Source organism: Myxocyprinus asiaticus, chromosome 3, assembly GCF_019703515.2.
Source record: "Myxocyprinus asiaticus isolate MX2 ecotype Aquarium Trade chromosome 3, UBuf_Myxa_2, whole genome shotgun sequence".
NCBI classification, from domain to species: domain Eukaryota; kingdom Metazoa; phylum Chordata; class Actinopteri; order Cypriniformes; family Catostomidae; genus Myxocyprinus; species Myxocyprinus asiaticus.
Window position 1 is genome coordinate 62,697,003 of NC_059346.1, and position 26,493 is coordinate 62,723,495.

The window sequence follows — 26,493 nt, forward strand, 5'->3', positions numbered from 1 at the left end:
ATTGACAAAAGCCATAGCTATTGAAAGTATGACCACAATTGTTTAAAAATATGATGTCATTCCATTCCGAATCAGTTTTCTTGACTCTTTAACGTTCTATAGGGGAAAGCTGTTCATTGTTTATGAATTGCAGCAGTGCATAATGCATAATATCATGAACAAGATTAACAATTATCAATGCATGAATAAACTCACTTGCAATGTTTACAATTTCTGAAACTGTTACAATTTTTTCTCCATCTTGCCTACAATCGACTACAGTATCTGGCAGGAAACGGATCACGTGTCTTCCCTTCCACTGGTATTCACCGCATCACATTGCATCTGAACTTTTTATGTATGGCCAGACATCTCCAGGGGTGGAAAGAGTACTGAAAAATAATACTCAAGTAAAAGTACTGTTACTTCTTAAAAAATTTAGTTTGAGTAGAGTAAAAGTACCTGTCCTATAAACTACTCAAGTAAGAATAAAAGAGTAGCTCATTTAAAAGTACTCATGAGTAGTGAGTATTGAGTACTGAGTTGCAAAAGCTATGCCCCTTTATAATAAAAACTTGATGCCGCAATTTAAAAATGTAGCATACATACTGTACTTTACATTCCCTTTTATGGCTGTTTGCCAGAAAGAATAAAAAATATAGGTATTTTATAGGTGTTTGTGACTGACAACTTTTAAAATACATCACTTATCTATGATACTGTAAACACTACATGAATCTGATGGAAAAAATAAAAAGGGCAACGTGATTACAGAAATGAAAAGATGAAAAAGTTATTTTCAATACAGTGATCCCCATTTTATATCATAAGGTATGAAACAATTACATTAAAATCAGTTTATGTGTAATGTTTAAATTTCCCTTAATGCCGACAGAGAGAGTTATTGTTACGCATAAAACACGTTCAAAACAATGCAAGGAATGCAGGCAAAAACAAACAAACAAAAAAAAAAAAAAAAACACTAAAAAAAGTGTCCCACACAATAGAGGGGGTAGAGCAGTTTTTTGGTACAGGGGCCACATCGGGCTTTATAGGAATAATTCACACACAAATGAAAATTCTCTCATCATTTAGTCACCCTTATGCTGTCCCGAATGTGTAAGAATTTATTTCTTCAGCAGAACATAAATTAAGATTTTTAGAAGAATATCTCAGCTCTTTTAGTCCATACAATGCAATTGAATGGGTGCCAACATTTTTAAGTTCCAAAAATCACATAAGTCAGCATAAAAGTAGCCTAATCCATGTGACTCCAGTGGTTAAATCCATGTCTTCAGATGAGATACAGTATGATAGGTTGGGTGAGAAACAGAGCAATATTTAAGTCAAATTTTACTATAAATTCTCCTCCCTGCTCAGTCAATCTCCACTTTAATTTTCACTTTCTTCTTTTGTTTTTTGGTGATTTACATTATTCATGCATATTGCCATCTACTGGGCAGGGAGAAGAATTTCTAGCAAAAATGAACTTAAATATTGATCTTTTTCTCACCCACACCTATCATATCTCTTCTGAAGACATGGATTTAAACGCTGGAGTCATACAGACTACTTTTATGCTGCCTTTATGTGCTTTTTGGAGTGTCAAAATTTCGGCATCCATTCTCTTGCATTGTATGGACCTACAGAGCTGAGATATTCTTCTAAAAATCTTCATTTGTGTTCTGCTGAAAAAAGAAAGTCAGACATCTGGGATGGCATGAGGGTGAGTAAATAAGAGAATTTTCATTTTTGAGTGAGCTATTTCTTTAAGTAGCACATGGGGGACCACATTGTCCTCCTTTTGAGATATAATGTTCCACATTTATTTAGTTCTTGTATCTTTTAAGCCCAGCAATAGTTGTGTTCTCATTGTAATGCATGATGCACAATTTTCTGAAGTTTGTGACTGGTGGAATGTTCTGCCTGAAGTATTGCTCTACAAATGTTAATACTTTTCTATCAGTAATATACTTTTCATCCAAACTTGATAAAGGCTAAGCATAATTATAAAACATTTTATCAAATTAACACAGTCTCTACATCAGGGGTCGGTATTATTAAAAAAAAAAATATTAAAAATTATTATTAAAAATGTCACTGTTTTATTCTATTACATTAATACTTTTAAAGTGGTTTTCTTGTTTCCGTGTTATTGTTGTTTGATTAATAGCCTTTATATGACATAGCCTACTAGACAGCGCTCAATTCGGTTACATGTACACTTCAAGTCCAACATTTTGATGCAAATACGCTTTTTGTCCTACTGTTTATGTTTACTTTATACCAAACCGACTGCGTTTACATTAATGCCTCACCAAGATGGGCATTGGCGGAATTATGAAGTGTATTTGATCGTTTAGGCGCGTACCCGCATTAGCGCACAAACATTAGCTGCCTGTCAGTCAAACAGCACGCAGCTACAGACGTCAGCAAATAAAAAGTCAATCTTTTATATTTTATCTAGATCAACCAACCAGTGGTTGTCTTGCTATCACGACTGATGTAATGAACACCACTAGTCTAGATGTAGAACATAGTCTAAGTGTAGAAAATTACTCAAAAGTTTATCATCGATATCGGGGACATCTCTTCTTTTTTTTTTCCTTTTCAGATAAACATCAAGATTGTTTTATCACCAAGCCCTATTGATAACACTGCCTTAATCTCTCACATCAACCCAATAATCTCAGTGACAGATAGCTAATCTAGTAAGCAGAAATCTGAAATTTACCTCGATATGTTTCTTCAAATTAAAGGCAGGATTAATGCTGATATCAGGCTTGAGCAAGTTAAACTCACATGACACAACCAAGCAATTGGCCTTTTTCACTGTGAAAAGCCCTTTCAGGTGCGGCTGTGATGTTCAGGTGTTGAAAATGTGTTTGAGGCATCCTCCACATCCATATCAGTTGGCACCTGATCTGCAGCTACCGTTCAAGTTTTTTACGTGTGATTTGATTTGACGGAAGTCACAAGACTCTTCCTAGCCAATCATGCTGATAGATAAAAATAAAATCAGGACGGGAAGTAGCGAACACAGACGGTGTAACGTATGCTAGAACTGCTGACAATGATGACGATGACGTGAAGATGAAGAACCCAAGTGCAGTTTATTTAGAGACCGTGAAAACCATTAACCCTGACTACAAACATGAAGCAATCATAACATGAAACTTGACTATAACCAGACCAGACCAGACCAGACCAGACCAGACCAGACCAGACCAGACTTGACAAAAACATTCAATACTCGACAAATAGACAATGCAAACATGAGGGCTTAAATACAAGACATGGGAGAACATAAACCAATGAACAAACAGAACTGATAACAAGATAATTAAACAATAAACCAATGAAAACATGACACATGAACATGGAGGGAAAACAGAAATCACATGACTAGGGAAACAGGAACACATGACATGAAACAGGAACTAGAATTTCAAAATAAAAGACATGAATCAACAGAATACACCTGACAGACGGTGGGAAAATAGCGCATTAAAAGTAGAATTACAACACTTAAAATGTACTCAAGTAAAAGTAAAAGTATAACATTTTTAAACTACTTAAAGAAGTACAATTCCTGGGGGAAACTACTTAATTACAGTAACGTGAGTATTTGTAATTCATTACTTTACACCCCTGCACATCACATCGGTCATCTTAAGGCTGTTTTTATTAACAAACTACTAAAATTTTCATGAACTGAAACTATAGAAAGTATTTGATTACATCATCAAACACAACCCCCGCTGCCATGATGGATGGGAACATCAGTAAACAAAGCACTGCATTCTCCAGTATCAACAAAATAAATAAAGAAATTTGAAATATTGTGACCACAAAAAACATTTGAGTTTATATAGAAATGTTTGATACCTTTTCACGAAAGTGTTATGGGAAGAAAAAATATGAAGATAAACTTAACTGGTGGATTGGATCCTTCCAACTTGTAAGAAAAACACTTCTGGTTCTGATATTACCCACGTGCTGTGATATCCTCAATTCTTCATGCACACTGTTAGTGCTTACACATGTCAGGGAAGATATTCAATTCTCTAAAATCATGTAAGTCCCAGTTCCAACACTCGGTGTGCCCATTGAAGGTGTTTTCAACGGTGGACAGGGGTCATCATGGGCACTCTGATCGGTCTGTGGCTACACATCCCCATACACAGCAGGGTATGATGCACTGTGTGTTGTGACACATTCCTCCCGTAACCATCATTAACATTTTCTGTGATTTGTGTCACCGCAGACCTTCTGTCGGTTCGGACCAGACGGGATTGCCTTTGTTGCCCTTGTGCCATCGATGAGCCTTAGAAAGATGAAGATGCAAATTCTTGGCCAGCAAGTGCACAGTCCTTTTGTAGGTTATAAACGTTCTTGCGTTACTGTGGTGAAAACAAACCTCAGTACTCAATGGGATGATAGTTACCTCCATGTGTCTTTGCTATTTAACTCTATGTGTTATTATTCAATTATTCAAGTTAGAAATTTATTTATTATTCAGTTACCAAGCAATAAACATATTTCTAACTTGTTCAACAAGATTCTGTTCAAACTGTTGTTCGGCCTTGACAATAAAAGTAAGACCTGAAAGTAAAAACTGACCATAGAAGATGAAGATAACACTGTGAATGCATTACAAACTTGTGTTGAGCTATGAATTTAGCTCTGACACACTACAGGATACACAACATGCGATATAGAGCTTGCATAGCGAGAAACTTCTGCATTTATGTACTGCTGTAAAGTATGTTTTCGGGCTTTAAGGTAAATGTTTGAAGGCAGAATATAAATGCATTAGAAACATATTCCAAGAGGAGAAAACTGCTGGAAAGCAACTTTTTGTTCCATTTTTCCCCTTTCTTATCCATATCCTAAAAGTACCCCCTTAATCTTAAAATTACCGAGTTGCCTACTTTCATAATATGAGTGTGTATGTATGTGTGCGTATGTAAGTGGATTGTTACAATGGGGAAACATGATGAAAACAGGATTAAATCTGTCACATGAGAAGCTCTGCAAAAATGTTTTATCCTTTTCGGACTTTCCGGTACAGTGTTTTCAAGGAAACAGACGGCTAATTCAAGACCGTAACTAGAGCCCAATGTTTCTCCATTAGAGTGAGACTGACAGGGAAACAGAAATGACATGCCAAGATCCAGTAAGATTTACAAAGAGGCCGCAGGTACATCTGCTTACTTGCAAAACCCACCTCATCCCCATCTCCATTGCTGTTCAATTGTAAAGCACTGGTCTTTGCTTCAGGTGAATGCACAGAAGATGCCAGTGGCAGCATTGTGTTTGAATACATATGTTCTGTGGGTCTTTGTGTCTGCTATGCTAATTGACAGATGGCTGTTTCAGAAATGTGACTTCAAGAAGCCCTGGCTCATCCCCAGGGTCAATGACATCAATATCATCCTCATAATCTCACAGTATCTTTTGAGAGCGTGCTGCAACAGTCTGCTCTGTCCCCAATCGACTCATCTGCCAGGGTGGGGGCAACGTTTTGTTTACCTATCGACATATCCCCACTAGGGACCGTCTGCTATCGATTGCAAGCCTTTTGTCATTGTCGATGCTCCTGTTATTGCCAAAGTCCAGACACACACACAAAGACAGGTACTTGCTTCAGTGTGAGAAGCAATTAGAGGGGGAATCATTGTTATGGAGCAGGTCCGATCCCCAGGGTACTCACCTGTCAGGTACACAGCAGGCCAAAGCTGGCCATTTGGTTAGTGAGTCACTCTCTTGTCTCTTGATAATGCAGAACAACAGACGCGAGTAAATGGCATCTTCTGCTTCAAGACGTCAGCAGCAAGAGGGATGATGCGGAAAAGAAAGCCCTGTCAATCTGCTCCATAACACGATTTAATATCCTCATTAAGTCTGTGACTCAGAAGATACAGTGGCTGCTAACAGAAGTCTTCTTATTTAAGTAAAGCGGAAATATTAAGTTGTGGTCATACGGTAAAACCAAGAATCGTGTGCGAGATTAATAACATATTATTTCAAGTCGTATATCTGTCTTTTGGCCTGTCTTTCTCTCTGTCTTGCACACACAAAGTCCATCTCCGTCAAGAAACACATTGCCATCTTCACAATTTTGTAAGTGATTCAATGAAAATCACTCCTGCCATCTGCTGGTGTGTTTGGAGAAGCAGAATGAGTCATTTATATGCATTATAGAGGATATAATGTGCTGCTTATATTCAAGAAAACAATATCTGTGGAATTCATATTTAGAACTTCCCACTGTAAATTAGCTGAAATTATCTGATATATTATTCATATATGATTTACAGTTATTATAACTAATACATTAATGTTATTATTAGTTATTTAAAGATGTACAAAATGTTATGATATCAATGTTGAAACAAGGTCTTAGACACAATGCTACGAAATGCATAAAAAAGAGATTAGTTTTTATACTAGCTTTCTTTTCTACTTTTTTTTCTACTCTACAATAATCTCAATTAACTGTATTTTTTATTTTTAAAACAAGTATTACAACTACTGTACACACATTTAATATCAACACCTTATCAATACACTTAAAAAGGTTATTCACTGGTTTAAAAAAACCTCTCTTTAAACCACTGTTTAGTTTCCTTAGTAGAGATATTAAAGATATTAGAGATCTTTGAAGATTAAAAAAGGTATTGATGTATATGGGTTATTAAGAAGCACCTGTACATGGAAGATCTTCTAAAGAACTAGAGGATTAAAAGTTTATGAAACGTACAAAGATTCCCTTATGAGATCAGCTTGTAAATTTTTTTTCATTCAAATTGGACCTTTATTTTTTTAAAAGTGAAGGACTTATTTAAACTAACTTTATAAAACTAGATATTGCCTTTGTCTGTAGAAAATGTGAGTTAGGCTTGCCTGTGCAAAAGTAGCCATCATTATTCTAGGGTGCAGGGGTGTAAAGTAATTGAGTAAAAATACTTAGGTTTTATACTTAAGTATTATTTTTGGGGATTTGTACTTTACTCAAGTGCAATTTAATTGGAATACTTGTACTTTTACTCCTTACAATTTTATTTAAACTTGAAAAGTACTAACTACATTTTTGCAGATCATTTTCTTTTGTCTTACTGGACTGAATCCACCTTTTCACGGCATCCGACAAATGACAGACCAGATTTCAGTCATTTTCAAATGTAGTGTCACACACTGCTGAATGGAGTTCTGACCATCTGCAAATTTCGAATCTGATTTGAGCTTCAGATATGTCGAAATATTTGTGCGACTAACTTTCATTTGAGTGAAAGGGAATAAAAGTCATTGCTGTTTTAATGCCAAGTGTTCATTCCACAAGGAAACTTCTGTGTTATTTACAACAGGCCACAAAAATCATTTTGCAAAAATATAGTTACTGTAACATGATTCTTTGACCAGGTTGTGAATGCCACTGGGGGAGAAATATGAAAGTCGTCAGAGACAGAAAAAGGCGACTTAACAAACCGATCGAATTTAACAAAATCTCCAATCTTGATTTCATTATAGCTAGGAAAAAGTTACTTTTTTAATACTTAAGTACAAATTAATGTGAATACTTTTTTACTTTCACTCAAGTATGTTTTTGTCTAGATACTGGTACTTCACTCAGTATCCATACTTTCGCTTACTTATAATTTCTGAGTACTTTTTATACCCCTGCTAGGGTGTTGAGGGTGGTTGCCAGAAGTTTTTAAGGAATTCCAGACCAATCTTACTGTGAATTTGGCAATGTTAGGTCAAACATTCTTTAACTAAAATCGGTCTGTGCCTACCCAAATTCGAAGCGGGAACTGTTTTTGACCATTCAACTGTGTGCATTTTCCACGTGCATCCGCTTTCTATTTTTATCGCTATAAAATTGCGCGCATTTTACAGCGTGCACCTGTTTTTCCCCTCTGTGTTACACAGATTATTGCATCAATCTCAAAGCACCACTTATCAAGAACAACCATAACAACAAACAATTACGTGAGGGATTCGCATTGATCTCAAACCCTCACCGCTCAGGAACAACCAACAACAACAACAATCAATTGCGGTAAGTCATGGCATCCGCTCATGTTATTTCTTCCCGCATTGCATGTCACATGTTAACTATAGCTTCTTCCATCAGAAGTGAGGGATTCAGCTGTGATAAATGTAAGGAATTATTCAGGCTGACGGAGAAGTTTAATGAGTTAGAGACACGCATCCGAACGCTAGTGGAGGTCAGTGAGAAAGAGAAGCCGGTAGACACTGTTTCGGACGCGGGTAGTACAATGAGCAACACACACACTTTGGTTCCAGCTCTAGAGTCCCCGCAGCAGGGTGTTTGGGTGACGTCTCGGCGGCATACTCACTCAGCAAAGCGACATCGCTCTCCCATTCCAGTTAGGGTTTCCAATCTATTCTCCCCACTCAGTGATGCACCCACTGAGAATCATGTTGAAAGAGCCCTAATAATTGGGGATTCTATTGTAAGGAACATGGAAATAGAGACTCCAGACACTATTGTTAAATGCATTTCCAGGGCTTGAGCATCTGACATCAGATCAAATTTACAAGTGCTGGCTAATGCTAAACGTAGATTCCATCCCTCTAGGGAAGGTGCCGCTCTCCTCTCTAGTAATTTGGCTCATAGTTTTAATAATGATATTATTTGACTAACTGGGGCCCATATCAGGACGTCTGCTAGCTGCCTGTCACACAGGTCACAAAAACTACAACACATAGAGACTGTATCACCTAGATATCACATAGAGACTGTGTCTGTTCCCCGAACTACCAAACACAAAACTTCCACTAAATCATTTTGAAAAAATGTGATTACGGTCAAACTAAAATATCATATGAAGGTAGGGCTACTAAACATTCAATCTCTTTCTACCAAAGCACTAATTGTAAATGAAATTATTACAGATCATAGTTTGGATGTGCTGTTTGACCGAAACCTGGCTTAAACTGGATGAATATATTAGTTTAAATGAATCTACTCCCCGAGGTTATTGTTATAAACATGAGCCTCATCTGAAGGGTCAAGGAGGAGGTGTTGCTACAATTTACAGTGAAGTTTTTGGTGTTACTCAGAGGACAGGATATAAGTCTTTTGAACTTATAATGCTTAATGTGACACCGTCAGATATACATTTAAAAAAAAACTCTGTCGTCTTTTGCCCTTGCTACAGTATATAGATCACCCAGGCCTCATTCTGATTTCCTTGGTGAATTTGCTAATTATTTTATCAGATCTTGTAGTTACTGTAGATAGAGCTTTAATTGTTGGTGACTTCAACATTCACATAGATAATGAAAATGACACATTGGGATTAGCATTTATCGATATTCTCAACTCTCTTGGAGTCAGACAAAATGTGACAGGACCTCCAGCCAGGTCTCCTAAGCAACCAAATTGGCCCAGTTGCTAGGGAGGGTAGAGTACATGGGGTAACCTCCTCATGGTCACTATAATGTGGTTCTCGCTCTCGGTGGGGCATGTGGTGAGTTGTGCGTGGATGCCCCGGAGAATAGCGTGAAGCCTCCACATGCGCTATGTCTCCGTGGTAACGCACTCAACAAGCCACGTGATAAAATGTGCGGATTGATGGTTTCAGACGTGGAGGCAACTGAGTTTCGTCCTCTGCCGCCCGGATTGAGGCGAGTCACTACTCCACCACGAGGACTTGGAGCGCAGGGAATTGGACATTCCAAATTGGGGAGAAAGGGTTGGGGGGGTGGGGGGGGGGGTAAATAAAATGTGACAGGACCAACTCATCGCCATAATCATACACTAGATTTAATTCTGTCATATGGGGCTGATGTTGATACTATAGAAATTCTTCAGTAGAGTGATGACATCTCAGATCATTTCCTCATCTCTTGTATGCTGAGATCAGCTAATGTTACTCAATCTACACCATGCTATTGTTCAGGTAGAACTATTCTTTCAACCACTAAAGATAGCTTCACTAATAATCTTCCAGATCTATCTCATACACTCAGTAAACCCCAGAGTCTAGAAGAACTTGATGAAATAACAGAAAATATAAATACATTATTCTCTAGCACTCTTGATTGTGTTGCCCCCCTTCAATTAAAGAAAAAAGCCCTGCACCATGGTACAATGATCACACTCATAGAAAATAACCACAACAATCCTAGGTGTTTATTCAGTACTGTGGCTAAATTGGTTAGGAATAAAGCCTCAACTGAACCAGACATTCCGTTGCAGCACAATAGTAATGACTTTCTTTACTGATAAAATTGAAATAATCGGAAATAAAATTGGAATTATGCAATCATCTGTCACAGTATCTCAGAAAACAGTGTCTCATAATTTTTCTCATGTGCAACTTCAATCTTTTGCTGTCAAAGGTCATGAAGAGCTAACAAAACTTATCGAAACATCAAAAGCCACAACATGTATGTTAGATCCAATACCAACTAAGCTCTTAAAAGAGGTATTCCCTGTAATCTCAGAACCTCTTCTTAATAATATTAACTCCTCGCTATCCTTAGGACATGTCCCAAGAAATTTTAAAATGGCAGTTATCAAATCGCTTATTAAGAAGCCACAACTTGATCTTGTAGAACTGGCTAATACTAGACTGATTTCAAATCTCCCGTTTATGTCGAAAATACTAGAAAAGGTAGTGTCCTCCCAACTATGTTCATTTATACAGAAAAATAGTATATATGAACAATTTCAGTCAGGATTTAGTCCCCATGACATTACAGAAACTGCACTTAACAGAGTTACAATTTACTTGCTCTTATCATCTGATCGCAGCTGCATTTCACTTCTAGTGCTTTTAGATTTTAGTGCTGCCTTCGACACGATAGATCACAACATTCTCTTGAATAGGCTTGAGAATTATGTTGGCATTTGTGGACTTGCATTTGCATGGTTTAGGTCCTATATAGCATACTGCTACCACTTTATCTATGCAAATGAGGAATTGTCAAACCAAACAAAAGTTAATTATGGAGTGCCACAGGGATCAGTTTTAGGGCCTCTGCTTTTCTCCTTGTATATGCTTCTCCTGGGAGATATTATCAGGAATCGTGGAATAAGTTTCCTCTGTTATGCCGACAATACCCAACTTTATATTTCTTCAAAACCTGACGAAATTTTACAATTCTCCAAATTAGCAGAGTGTATCAATGAAATCAAAGATTGGATGGCCAGAAATGTCCATCTACTCAATTCCGACAAAAGAAAGGTACTATTTATTGGACAAAAACAAGCCGCTAAAATATAATTTGACTCTCGATGGATGTACTGTTACATCGTCTTCAACAGTGAAGAACTTAGGTGTTATATTTGATATCAATCTGTCCTTTGAAAATCAGATTACCAATGTTTGTAGAACAGCATTCTTCCACCTAAGAAATATTGCTAAATTACGACACTGGGAGGATGCCCAGTAAGTTCAATAAATAAACTTCTATTGGTTAAAAATGCAGCACCCAGATTGCTGACTAGAACCAAGAAATATGATCATATTAGCCCCATTTTATCATCGTTACTTTGGCTAAATGTTAAATTTCATAATGATTTTACAAATTTGTTTACTACGTACAAAGCTTTGAATGGTCTAGCTATGCGGTATTTAAGTGACCTTCTACCAAGCTATATTCCATCCCTTTCATTATGATCAGAAAATTCTGGCCTGTTAATAGTTCCTAGAATATCAAAATCCACAAAAGGAGGTAGATCCTTTTCATATTTGGCCCCCAAACTATGGGGAGACTAACACTGTTCGGGATGCAGACACACTCACTCAGATTAAGTCTAGACTAAAGACTCATCTATTTAGCTAGGCATACACCTAATTTTATCCATCAACTCACAATTAGGCTGCTTTAGTTAGGTCTGCCGGAACCAGAAACATTTATCATAATCTATAACGCTGTAAAAAATGTCATTGCATCTGCGCTAATATTATTCAATTTGTTTCCCTGTCCCTGATTCATATCTCGAGGTTACCAGAGCCGGCCAGATCCAGCTCCGTTCCTGCTTGGTGTCGGACTCCACTGCTACGTGTCTCTGAGTGATGATGACTAAATGCAGCCAGTGCCAGCCAGACATCACTTCAGTCTATTACGATGGACTTCAGGGGATGAACTGATGGCAATTCCAACCATAAGACATGGGATACTTCATATGCCACTGCCTGAACCTTGAATTTAGGATAAACCTCACCGAAACGACCTGACGGATTAACTGTGATGCACCTCACTGATCTCTGCCTGCATCACCTTGGTCTAATGATGGACTACACTCTTAAAATGGAATACACAGATTATCAATGAATTGCCAACAAAAGTCTTTAACAGCCAACTAACAAAGAACAATGCATCTATGTGAACTTCTGCAGTTAATCCATGAACCAACATATTTAACTAACCTATTTAATTATTTATTTTAATACACAATTTACAATTGTATTTAAACAAACTACACAATGATAACCCTAAGACTTTAAAGAAAACAATGCATTAATAGAAAATGAAACTGTAATATCTATAAAGCTGCTTTGAAACTAGGAGTGCATTTTAGAATTTTATTTCTAAAATACACAGATGAGCCAAAACATTATGACCTCCTACCTAATATGCTGTGTGTCCTCCGCATGCCATCAAAACAGTGCCGACCCTCTGAGGCATGGACTCTACAAGACTCCTGAAGGTGTCCTGTGGCATCTCGCACCAAGACATTAGCAGCAGATCCTTCAAGTCCTGTAAGTTGCGATCTGGAGCCGCCGTGGATAGGACTTGTTGGTCCAGCACATCCCACAGATGCTCAATCGGATTGAGATCTGGGGAATTTGGAGGCCAGGGCAACACCTTGAACTCTTCATCATGTTCCTCAAACCATTCCCAAACAATGTGTGCAGTGTGGCAGGGCATATTATCCTGCTGTTAGAGGCCATTGCTATCAGGGAATACCATTGCCATGAAGGGGTATACCTGGTTTGCAACAATGTTTAGGTAGGTGGCACGTGTCAAATTGAAGTCTGTATGAATGGCCGGACCCTGGGTTTCCCAGAAAAACATTGCCCAGAGCATCACACTCCCTCCACCGGCTTGTCGTCTTCCCACAGTGCATCCTGGTGCCATCACTTCCCCAGATAAACGGCGAACACGTACACGGCCGTCAACGTGATGTAAAAACAAAACAGGACTCATAGGACCAGGTGACCTTCCACTTCACCAAGGTCCAGTTCCGACGCACGCATGTCCATTGTAGGTGCTTTTAATGGTGGACAGGGGTCATCATGGGCACTCTGACCAGTCTGTGGCTACGCAGCCCCATACGCAACAGGGTGCAATGCACTGTTTGTTGTGACACATTCCTCATGTAACCATCATTAAAATTTGTGCCACAGTAGACCTTCTGTCAGCCCGGACTAGACGGGATAGCCTTCATTGCCTCACGCATCGATGTCGGGAGGTATTCAACACTGCTGACCGGAAGCACCCCACAAGCCTTGTCGTTTCAGAGATGCTCTGGCCCAGTCGTCTGGCCATAACAATTTGGCCCTTTTCAAAGTCGCTCAGGTCTTTCCTCCTGCCCATTTCTCCGGCATTCAACACGTTGACTACATTAACTAATTGTCCGCTTACCATCTTATCTACCTAGACCTTGACATGTGGCCTTGTTAGGAGATGATCAATGTTATTTGCTTCACCTGTGAGTGGTCATAATATTTTGGCTCAACAGTGTATGTAGGATTTTATTAACTCTACACCCTAACCTAAATCCCAACCCTAAACCTAATCATCCATGGAGTAAAATTGTTATCTTAGAGAAAATAACATTGGGAATTACATTACTTGGTTTCAGTGCGGGACAAGAACGTGTCGGTCACACCACAAGAAAAAGTAAACACACTTGAACTGTAGTAAACATTTCTGATGGGAGATGCCAGCTGTCAGTAACTCTGATAGGGTCGATGTCAGATGACCGGAACATTCAGAAGTAACATGTCAACTTCCTGTGAGATTTTTTCCTGAGTGTTTTTTAGCATATGATTCTGGGTGTTTCCTAGTGCTTTACTATACGATTTCTAACTGGTCCAGGTCAAAAGAGCCCATCACTGAGGATTGTTTTGTCTATTTTATTGTCCACCAGGTAAAAATTAAAAGTCCCATCACTTAGTGATAGCACATCTCTCCTTACAGTGTCATGAAACCCCCCTAGTTCAGCACTAGTCATTCACACCTCAGACTTAAAAAAAGGGATATGAAAGGGGTGTAAAATGGTGGTGGTGGTGGGAATGAAGTGTAAGCAGGAGTTGCCACCAAACCCAGGACTGCTTAGAGACCTAAAATAAATTAATAGATATTTATTCTTACAAAGAATGTTAAACTCTATTAACAGTGTTTGTGGCATAATGTTGATTACCACAGTAAATAGGCACATAATTAAAGTAAACGGGTCCAATACACAAAACATTAACTACATACTGTTTCAAAAGCACAGCCGTTATCTTAAACATAATACATGTTAACATGACACTAGTGTGATAAAATCGCTAACTAACCTTGTCCATGACCAGCTGTACGGAGAAGACATGATGGAATGTGTGCATCTCTATGCCAACAGCTAACAAACATGTTCGCTCCAGCCTGGTTATCGAGTTATCTGATCTCACTACAGTGTTTCGTGTAAAAGTCAGCTCTTATTTCTGGGCCAGGAACCGCTGTCACATCCATGTATGATTTTGAATTCTCTGTGGTAATGCGAGCTCATATACAAGAAAGCGAAGTAATTGGATGGAAGCATTCCTTCTCATGAATAATGTTAAGAAAGTCTCAGAATCAAATGACATATCAGTATACTCTACTACCCACCACAACTCAGAGTTTATGCATATACCTCATATTTTATGATGTTGCTTCAATTTTAGGTTTTAAAGCAGAACAATGAAATGGTTAAAATATAAAAATAAAAAAATAATATATATATATATTTTTTTTAAATAGCCACTTTATCCTTAATGTGCAAGACCATAGTTTACCTCTTTGGTGATGTTATCCTGCACCAGGCTGTAGAGGGGCACGACACGGCTGACCTCTAGCAAGATGGGCATCGGGCTAGGCGCCTCACGGCCGGCTTGCCTGCACAGGTGACAGGCGGCTGGACACCTGCCCTTCTCCTGGCAACGGATATCCACACCGGCCACCAGGTCATCAGACAGCAGCTGCGTCTTCAGTAGGCCAGAGAGGTAGCTGATGAAAGGCACGGCTTTTAGGTCCCGTCGCCCACCCTGCTCTGTGACCTCTGTGGAGGTGAGACACATTATGACATCACTGGTACACTGAGTCTTAATAAAAAATTGCTACATTGTCATTTCCAGTTCTACACCCTCAATTTATGCCACACAAAAATCTAAAAATGATTTTTATTTCTAAAATTGAAAACTACAATTGAGGTGTGTTCAAGCCATTGTTGGTATGAATTGCATTTTTATTGTATTTTTTAATAAATTAATAAATCAGTCCAAAAAAAAAAAAAAAGTGTATGTATCATTTCATTTGGTCATTTATTAAAAAAAATGTATAAAGAAATTCATATGTACAGTAGGCACCATATTTGTATTCATAAATAGGCACAATATTTTATTTCACAATATTATATTTTTCAACAAAACTAATTTTAACAACATTAATGAGTTCAGTCAAGTGTTTCAAGACTATTAATGTATCAGGAAGGAAGTAGTTAGAGGAAGTGATGAACTGTCTTCGCTCGCATAAATATAGGGCTGATTTTTACGTTCACAGTGTTCGTGCATTGCACTTTGGTAAACAGAAAACAATGCAGTTGCGGGAAGAAAGATATTAATTAAGTGTTGAGACATCCATGTGATAGCTAAACAGATGTGCCACTCTGAACAATAACGTCTGTTCACTGCGCTCAACATTCCTGTTCATGGTGCCTGGCAATCACATGACTCATTATGGTGGATTGTAGCATGACATGCAAACGCTTAATGGAGGATGTGTAGCGGGAGAGCAAACAGTATGAGGCCGTCATGTCTGAAACAACACAGAGATGTGCCAACCCTGAGCCACAGTAAAAATGAACAGGCCAATGTTTGTGCAGTTCTCACCGCACATGAAAATGACACGGCAAGAGTAGTAACAGCTTAGGGTGAGCTTTTTAAATTAATAATTTCCTGCAATAAACTTAATCATATTGAGATTGAGCAGCCCCTTCCAAAGGGATTCTCCACCGAGTGAAAGGATCCTTCTTCGGCGGATGGCAGCAGTTCCTCCATCTCTCAGCGGCCGGCAGCGACCCCTCCATCCCCAGGCAGACGGCCGCGGCTGCTCCCCTGGTGGAAGGCAGCGGCGAGGACTCCGCGACAGCGCGTCCCTCCTGGGTTTTGGAACCACTGTAACAGTATAAGGACGGGCAAGGAGGAGGCAGGAACCGGCTGCACAGTAAATATAAACTTTTATGATATAAATTAACTTAAAACAACATAAAACATGAGGACACGGCTGCGTGCGTCTCTCTCTCCCTCGAACTGGCGCCTCTGGCTAGTCTTTATCCCCCTCCCGGCTGATTAACCTGATTCAGGGCCGGCCGTGTGTCTTCACGGGCTGGCCCCGCCCACCTCCTCATCACACTATGCCATCTGTATCATTGTAAATAGCGTTTGAGGTGTGTTAGCCCAGATGCTGGATTTAAGAATGAAATATTAGATCACATGTCATAATGGGCCTGTTTACACCTGGCCACTTCATGTGTTTTCACTGTTTGGATAGCTATCCGATCATGAAAAGACCAGGTGTATATGTCCTCCGAAACACATTCAAGATGGATTGCAATCCAATCGCTCAGACCACTTCAGGAGGTGGTTTGAGACACATTCAATTCAAAACTTGTCAAGTCTAAATGCATCTGGCTGTTCAAGTCACATACTTTACCCCGCCCAAACAGCGCTATGTCAGCATAGAAAAAAAGCAAAACAACAGCTGTCACAGAATATTTGCAAAGGGCTTGCATCGCGCAGTAAATAATAACAAAGAAAGAGACGAATACATGCTGTAGGAGAGACAGAACTTTTTTCCTCATTTATTTAATGCAGATCCCTGATGAAACTGAAACTAAACACTGACGTGGGTGCAGCTGACAAGGGATACAAGGAATTTGTCTTGGTGACAGGAGATTCCAGTACACAAATTGAATAAAAAATAGATAAATATTGAAAAGAAAAAAGTATATATAGAATACACAATAGACAATATATATGTATATAAATAAATAAATATATATATATATATATATATATATATATATATATATATATATACACACACACATACATACATACACACATACATATACATACATATACACATATATGAATATATATACATACATATACATACATACATACACATACGTAGTGCAAATCTAAATACAAATCGGTTATGTACAGTGCAAGGGAATGTAATGGCAGAAGAGGTAGGATGTGTTGGATAATATAAAAAGACTAAGCTGTGTATTGCACATTAATTATTGCTCAAAGGGGCAGTTTTAACTGTTCATGAGATGGATAGCCTGAGGGTAAAAACTGTTCTTGTGCCTGAGCGTTCTGGTGCTCAGAGTCGGCCAGAAGACTACAGTTCAAAAAGGTAGTGGGCAGGGTGATTGGGGTCCAGAGTGATTTTTCCAGCCCTTTTCCTCACTCTGGAAGTATACAGTTCTTGAAGGGAGGGCAGGGGGCAACCAATAATCCACTCAGCAGTCTGAACTTTCCTTTGTAGTCTTCTGTTGTCCGATTTCGTAGCTGAACCAAACCAGACAGATATTGAAGTGCAGAGGACAGACTCAATGACTGTTGAGTAGAACTGGATTAGCAGTGCCTGTGGCAGGTTGAACTTCCTCAACTGGCGAAGGAAGTACAACCTCTGTTGGAGTCAATGCGGGTCTCCCATTTCAGGTCCTATGAGATGGTAGTGCCCAGGAACCTGAATGACTCCACTGCTGCCACAGTGCTGTTTAGAATGGTGAGGGGGGTCAGTGTTGGTGTGTTCCTCTTAAAGTCCACAACATCTCCACTGTTTTTAGCATATTGAACTCCAGGTTGTTATGACTGCACCAGTGAGCCAGCCGTTCAACCTCCCTTCTGTATGCAGACTCATCAACATCTTGGATGAGGACGATGACAGTAGTGTCGTCTGCAAACTTCAGTAGCACGACAGAAGGGTCCTTGGGGGTGTAGTTGTTGGTATACAGGGAGTAGTGGGGAGAGCACACATCCCTGGGGGGCACCAGTGCTGATCGTACATGTGCTGGAAGTGAATTTACCCAGTCTCCCTGTCCATCAGAAAGCTGTTGCTCCACTGACAGATAGACATGGGAACAGAGAGCTGGGCTAATTTATTCCATAGGAGAGCTGGATTGATGGTTTTGAAAGCCGAACTGAAGACCACAAAAAGGATCCTTGCATATGTCCCTGGTCTGTCCAGATGTTGCAGGAAATGATGCAATCCCATGTTGACTGCATCATCCACAGATCTATTTGCTCTATACGCAAACTGACTTTGAAATTCGGACAGCTGACTCATGGGCTGAATAATTTGGAGCGGTTTGTCTCCAAGTAAAACAGTGACAGGATGAAAGGCTACTTTAGAGAACAAAAATAGAGCTGGATGAAGTGGAATATTTACCTTCAAACTACTGAATCCAACACCGAATCATTTGACTGCATCTTTTCATTTGCCAGTGAAGAAGAAAGTCTTAATCAAACTTAACCGCTGCATGTGCAGCTTTTTGAAAAAGCTCTGTACTGCAGGAAAAGACATTTCAACCAAAACAGTACAAAGAAAAGTAGCATGATATCACCCTGTCTTGACATTACATGAACCGTGGTTGTACTGTGCTGTTCTTTGTACCGTGGAGTACCATGAAAATATGGTGTATGAATATGCTAATAATAATCACTACCAAGGTATTTCTCTATTAAAGTACCATGATATTACCATCCCATACCACCTCTTTGTACCTCTTTTTGAGTTTTTTTTTTCTTTTTCTAATAAATAAGCATTAGATCAAACTGAAGCGGATTATAGTATTTAATATTTATAAATAATGTGAAGTAGCTTAAATGAAGAAAGCTACTTTAGTCATGTAGCTTGTATTGGACTTGGTTTTCTCTAGTAGCTTTCAGCTGATCAGTTTTGGTTTAGCTATTTCTTTTTGTAGAGTAGTTGGCACCTCAACTACATTTCTGAGTAGCTTGCCCAACAATTAATTGGTCCTAGTAGGCCTAGGCCCTATTTTCTTTGATCTGTAAAATTAATTAACATCGCTGGTTAGTGTGCCCTGCGCAGTTATGTGCTATGTAAGACAGCCCGTTATGTCTAACATGTCAAACTGCAAAAGGAGCTTATAATTAACTTCAGATGCTGGCTCTGCAATTGGAAATAATAAGTTAGTTTGACAGGACAATTTTACTTTATATACTAATTGTGATCATTCTGTGTGGTTTAAAAACAATATGTGTTTGATCATTGGTAGGATCATTTTCAGGAAGTGGCTAACCGCATTACATATGTCTTAATTGACCCTGTAAGCAATTACACATCAACCCACATAATTAGGGAAAACGAAAAATTGCAAATGCATACCTGATGAACGAAGCAGTGATTGTCTAAAAGTAATTAATCATTGATTCAAAATGCAGTAGCTAGAGTGCTAACTAAAACCATGAAATATGATCATATCAGCCCAATTCTATTGCCACTGCATTGGCTACCTGTTAAGTTTTGTATAATATTAAAATTTTGTTAATTACTTACAAAGCTTTGAATGGTCTAGCTCATCAATACTAAAGCGACCTTATATCACGCTATAATCCATCAGGTTCACTACGATCGCAAAATTCAGGCCTATTAATAATACCTAGAATATCCACAAAAGGAGGTAGATCCTTTTCCTATTTAGCTCCTAAACTATGGAATAGTCTTTCTAGTAGTGTACGGGACTCAGACACACTCTCTCTGTTTAAGTCTAGACTAAACTTATCTCATCAGCCAGGCATTAACCTAAACTATCCCTCAACTCATAGATATATTGCATTAGTCAGGTCTGCCGGTACCGGAAACACTTCTCATATTCTATAACTCTGCTTAAAGTGAATGGCATCTATATGTTAATATTATTCTATTTGTTTCCCTGTCTCAACCTCGGGATACATATCCTGAGGTTGCCAGAGCCTGCCAGTTCCTGTCCTGCCCGATGTCCTACTCCCACCGCTATGTGTCGCTGAGGGATGACCACTAACTGCAGCCTGTGCCAGCCAGACATCACTTCAGTCTACTACAGTGGACTTCATAGTGGATGAACTGCTGCCAACTCCAACCGGAAATAATGGGATACTTCACTGGCCAATGCCTGAACCTTGGGCTTAGGATGGACTTCAAGGGACATTTTCTGCCACAAGCATCAAGCCGGACCGCGATGCCCCTCACTGACCTCTGCCTGCATTATCTTGGTCATAGGATGGACTTTTAAAATGGTATACATAGGCAATAGATTAATAGCCAACTAAAGCCTTCATCAGCCAAATAAAAAAGAACAATGCATCTGTGTGCACTTAAACAGTTATCCCAGGATGGACTTCAAAGTCATTCATTTTACAGTTAATACAAAATCCTTTAGTTTAAACATTGGCCACCAACATCTCCTCAGTTTACCAATTTAAACAATGACTTGTATTACACATAAATAACTTATATTTATTATTGGAATTATATTCATGCTGTTTAGCCAGGGGGAAATATGTAAGGGGCCTAGGGGCCTAAAGACAAATAATATACTTTATATAAATATATACAGTATATCTACAATCAAGTTTTTTCAACAAACCGCACAATGAAGACTTTAAGACATTACAGTTTCATTTTCTAGGACAGCATAATTTTCTGCAAAACTGCTTTGAAACGATGTGTGTTGTGAAAAGTGCTATACAAATTAAAATTAATTGATTTGATAGTAAACAAGACCTCCCCCTGGGGCAAAGGCCGGGTTCCTTTACTGGCAGAAGAGCACAGAAGGCTGTGGCACCAGGAAGCTCTCATTTCAGAACAACCAAGGCAGTAAAAACATTGTGTGAGACACTTGGGGTCTGGGTAGCGCAACACTCGCAGCCATGTTTGATCTGATGTGTTCTGTCTTAAGTCGTTGTTCTCCAAATCAGCCAGAAGAATCTTGACGTTAAGATCAGTGCCTGCCTTATCACCCACTCTTACAGTTCAGCTGACACATCAATCAAGAGCTACACACTATCTGTGAATTGCAGTAATACAGAGAAGTTTGTTATGTGGCAAAGTAATATTCAAGAAATCCATGTTATGTGAAACTGTGAAAATGACTGGAACATTTTATTATTATTTTGCACATCAACAGATTAAAAATACATCAGTAGTCTGTTACACCACTGTGTACTGTGTGTCAAATGATCAATCTCCTGTCAAAGATCAGCTTCATTACAATATAACCTTATGATAAGTATATACAATAATTACTATATTATTAATAATTATTATGTATACTATATTATAGTTCAAAATTATTAATTACAACTTGATTTTATATTATTTTATAAACTATTACATTTATACTATTTCATTTTAGGTGGGTTCAACAGAGTAATTTAAGATAGATGTTTTCTGCCATCTAGTGGTAAACGATAATACTGCAGTTGATATTGGTGAATGTTTGTATTATCACCACAACTCTAAAACATTATATGCCAATTTCCTGTCATTGTTCAGCTTTTCAATTCAGACTTATTTTACATAATAGAAACTATACCATGATTTTATATTATTTAAACCCTTAATTTGCTTTCAGATATATACATCACAACAACATTTTGTGACATATTTGACATATAAATACATATATGAATATATTATTGTTGCTGTTTTTGTTTTAGATCTTTGTAACAAAGAACGTTTTTTTTTTTCCTGACATTTTCCTGCATTAATATTATATTAAACATTAGATTACATTAACCTCAACCCCTCTCTGCTGTTTAACTATTGGATAATTTCAATAATTATCATAATTATCATTATTTCATAACATATTGTAACATATATTTCTATAAATTAGATTAATTATGTTTTTGGAATAATATAATTAAACATTCAGTCTTTGTATTCTTTAAATAAATACAGATGTCATTCTCTGGAATTTTAGCGTTTTGGATCCACCCTTTTGTTCCCAGGAGCAACCTGAGCTATTTAACATGTGCGACTGAAATAAATTTGCGATTCTCGCATGACAACAGTACCCGCTCATCTGATTGGTCCCTTTGCGCATCAATTAACGGAGACCGCGCTCAACCTCTTCCGTGGCCACCAATGAAATATAATGGGGGGCGGAACTTAAGAAAAAAAAAAAAATCCTTCCTTCATTATGACGTCATCTCCGCTGTGTCATGCGCGCATCCGCTGTTATGAGAGGCGCGCGTCGTCATATCTAGCGAAAGCTGCTGTTGAACAGAAGGTATGAAATCACCTAATAATCAATAACGAAACGTATTTAGTATGCATGAATGTATTTAGCATGCAACTGTAGTACATGCATTCAGTAGACAGGTAGTTATAGGATCCAAATCGCTGTTTTTTGAGGCTTTGGGCCTGTAACCAGCTCGTGAATCAGACATTGGACATATTTATGCATGTAATCAGACTCTATAAAATGAGCTGTATTAGTATGATTCTATTTGCATGTCAAGGCATGCATCAAGTATGAACATATACATGACAATACATGACCCTGAAACATTACGATAATATAGCGTAGTTAACCAGCTGGCTACCATGAAAGGACATTAAATATGACTGTATTTAGTTCCCAGCCACTGTGAACTCTCGTGGATCACTATATGATCATGTAGGGGAAATGCAGTTAGGTTACATTAGTAGGTGTGGTAGAAAAGCCATTAAATTCAGCATCAGCTTTAATGCGTGTCATCAGACCGCTTTTATAGTGAACTGACATTTTCCAGGGGTTTCGATTGTCCTGCCCATTTGTATTGCACCATAAGTAGTGATGTGTATTTTTAATATAATGTGTGAAAGAAATAAGTTAGCAGTCAATAAACCTTAAATTCTTAAATAATAATAAATGGATTGTTTCTTAATTAAAATTATCATACTCTCTGCTTTAGTAATGACATACAGTATCATTTAGTAATGATAGATCATGATCATCTACATTTTAAATAAAATACATTTAAATCATTTAAATTATCTTTTGCCAATGCAGCCCGTCACTTCTCATTTCCAGCATAACCACATATAATTTTTTTTTTTTTTTTTTTTTTTTTTTTTTTTGAAAACGTAATTATTTTCTAAAATGCATGCAGTGATGGTAATGATAGCAGTATTTGGGTACAACGTTTATTTGTTAACTCAATTTTGAAAATACCAAATAAATACAGTACATGCTTCTCCAAATGAAAAGTCACCCATATGTGTGTTATAAGTTTCTGATTTGCAAGTCATATTGCTCTTTATTGTGCGTAAACTAACGAGAAATCACTTTGAGACCTCTGTAATTCATATTGTTTTTGTTTTTTTTACTTTTATTATTATAACTGATTGGCATAACTTTTTTTCCTCCTCTGTTGATCCCTTAGGCAATGGAAGGCACCATGGCTACACTAACGTCTCTGGATCCAGATTTGGTTCGAGAAGTGTTGGAATGCCCTATCTGTCTGGAGACCTACAACCAGGACCAACTTCGACCCAAACTGCTGCAGTGCGGTCACTCTGTGTGTCGCCAGTGCCTTGAGAAACTCCTTGCCAGCACCATAAATGGTGTGCGGTGCCCCTTCTGCAGCAAGGTTTCTCGTATGAGCAGTATTTCCCAGCTGGCTGACAACCTTACTGTGTTAAAGATCATCGACTGTGCAAGTTCATGTAGATCTACCATGGGTCTCATGTGCAAGTCCTGTATGAACCGCCTTCCCCGTCAGTATTGTTGTGACTGCGGCATCGTATTGTGTGACATTTGCAAGAACGAGGGTCATCAGCGCCACGGTCACGACGTACAAGCCATTCGCATGGCTGCCGAACAACGGCGAAAAGACCTTACCGGGAAGCTCACTAACTTGCGGGAGGCAATGGGTAATATTCAGAAAAAGAAGGCTGCCATTGACAACGTGGCGAAATCATTCCGACTGAAGTACAAGGCTGTCCAGCAGGAGTATGCCAAGGCTGAGTTGCGGCTCCAGGAAGATCTTGGCCGCTCGCGTCGTGCCTTTGCAACATCCATGGCTGAAGTAGAGAAACTCAATGCCCAGATTCTGGAGGAGCAGGCCTACCTGCTCAACATTGCCGAAGTGCAGGTGGTGTCTCGTTGCGATTACCTCACCATAAGAATAAAACAGACTGATATTGCGCTACTGGAGGAAGGGAGCAATAATGATGATGAAGAGTTGGACTTAAAAATGAATCTGCCTGTCATTTTGAAACTACAGGACCCTGAACTGGTTAAAATCGAGCACTCAAAACCCTTAGATGTAGCACAGCTGACTACAAAACCCTGCACTGTCAATGCTGAAGAGGAAGATGGACTTGAGTTTGCCACTGCCGCTGCCGCCCCTTTGGACATTTATCGTGATATCGATATGGTAGCGGCAGTCGAAGAAGCAGTTTGTGCTTCTCCTGGTAGTTTCAAGTCCAAGTCCGTAGATGGAGGGGGACCTTCTCCAGGGGCTACTGGCGGGCAGCTCTGTCAGTTCGTAAAAAAGATGGGCTGCAAGGGGAATCTCCCTGGCATGTTCAACTTGCCGGTAAGTATTTGTGTCACTCCGCAAGGCGAGGTGCTCGTGGCTGACCGAGGGAACTACCGCATCCAGATCTTCAACCGCAAGGGCTTCCAAAGGGAGATACGCCGCAACCCAAGCAGCATCGACAACTTTGTCTTGAGCTTCCTCGGTGCGGACCTTCCCAACCTTATTCCTCTCTCCATTGCAATCACTGCTCAGGGTCTCATTGGGGTCACCGATAACTATGACAATTCCGTGAAGGTTTACACCACTGATGGCCACTGCATCGCCTGCCATAAGAACCAGCTCATTAAGCCATGGGGCATCGCCGCCATGCCTTCGGGACAGTTTGTTGTGTCGGATGTGGAAGGTGGAAAGCTTTGGTGCCTGGCTGTGGATCGTAACGTAGGGGTGGTCAACTACAACCGTCTATGCTCGGCAGTCAGGCCCAAATTTGTGACTTGTGACTCCTCAGGGACAGTCTATTTTACACAGGGTTTAGGCCTAAACATTGAAAATAGACACAATGAACACCACCTCGAGGGGGGGTTCTCCATCGGCTCAGTGGGTATGGATGGACAGTTGGGAAAACAACTTAGCCACTTCTTCTCAGAAACCGAGGACTTCCGTTGCATCACCGGCATGTGTGTGGACTCTAACGGGGACTTGATTGTGACGGACAGTGGTCGGAAGGAAATACTACAGTTCCCGAAAGAAGGTGGCTATAACGTTCTCATTCAAGAGGGCCTTACATGCCCCGTTGGGGTGGCTGTTACTCAAAAGGGACAACTGCTAGTCTTGGATTGCTGGGACCACTGTGTGAAGGTCTACACATACTTGCAGAGGAGACGTTCCTCTACTTGTTAAGACCACTGTGTCGATGAATGAAGGGCATTTGGACGATATATAAGACTGGTCACTTCAGTTGAAATGATTATAAATGCGATTGCTTCTTGGTGCTTTCTGACCAGTGGCATGCAATGGCTGGGGTTGGGCAGCAACCGTTCACCACTGCCATGGAGCAATTTGAAGATCAATTATGTATATTATTTTGGCTGCTACGGACAAATGCATTTTGGAATACAGTACAACTGATGGCAATAACTGAGTCATTTTCTTTTAAGTGTGCAAGTTAGTTTCCATTTGTGATTTTTTTTTTTTTCTCTTTATTTGTACTGCTGTACTAGGAGGAATTAAAAAAAAAAAAAGCAACATTAATTACAACAAAAACAATATGTATTATAAGGTGACATTCCTGGAATACTTTTTTTTTTTTGGAAAATTCAAAACACTGTTTGAATTTCATGTTCATGTGTCATGATTTTACTTATTTCCCATAATGCCTCTCTGTTAAAGTGCCCCCTCATACCTGAAGCCTTTGTCAGTAAAGAAGTTTATATGGACAATATATTTCTGTGAAACAAAACAATGTAGTTTAACTTGTCAACATTATGCTTGGGGAAAAAAATCATTATTGTTATTCACTACAAATATGCGAAGATTAAAATGTCTCTAAGTTGTCTTATAGTTAATCATTGACTGTGACTGGTTTGTACTATAATCTGGTGTTTGAACCCATTGCTGTGTTGCAGTTACCAAAGGACTGACAAATTCAGGAGATATTTATTAGCATGTAATCAGATTCACTGCAATAGTTCATCTACAGCAGGGATACAACTGAATCAAAACAGAATCTCAGCAG

The 26,493-nt window shown here is 39.0% G+C and overlaps 2 protein-coding genes across 3 annotated transcripts in view; one reads left to right on the top strand and one right to left on the bottom strand.

Moving 5' to 3' along the window:
• The window catches only part of LOC127425941 (astrotactin-2-like), an 829,264-nt gene that overhangs the window by 128,123 nt on the left and 674,648 nt on the right, over nucleotides 1-26,493 (bottom strand). For both annotated transcript variants that reach the window (XM_051672308.1, XM_051672299.1), the window contains one exon: nucleotides 15,009-15,271. In XM_051672308.1, coding sequence (XP_051528268.1) covers nucleotides 15,009-15,271 — 263 coding nt within the window. The remainder of the gene's footprint in view (nucleotides 1-15,008; nucleotides 15,272-26,493) is intronic.
• LOC127426116 (E3 ubiquitin-protein ligase TRIM32-like) lies at nucleotides 22,284-26,005 on the top strand. The gene is made up of 2 exons (XM_051672652.1): nucleotides 22,284-22,519; nucleotides 23,658-26,005. Exons 1-2 carry the CDS (start codon nucleotides 22,430-22,432, stop codon nucleotides 25,656-25,658), a joined length of 2,091 nt encoding a protein of 696 aa, XP_051528612.1. The 5' UTR covers nucleotides 22,284-22,429; the 3' UTR covers nucleotides 25,659-26,005.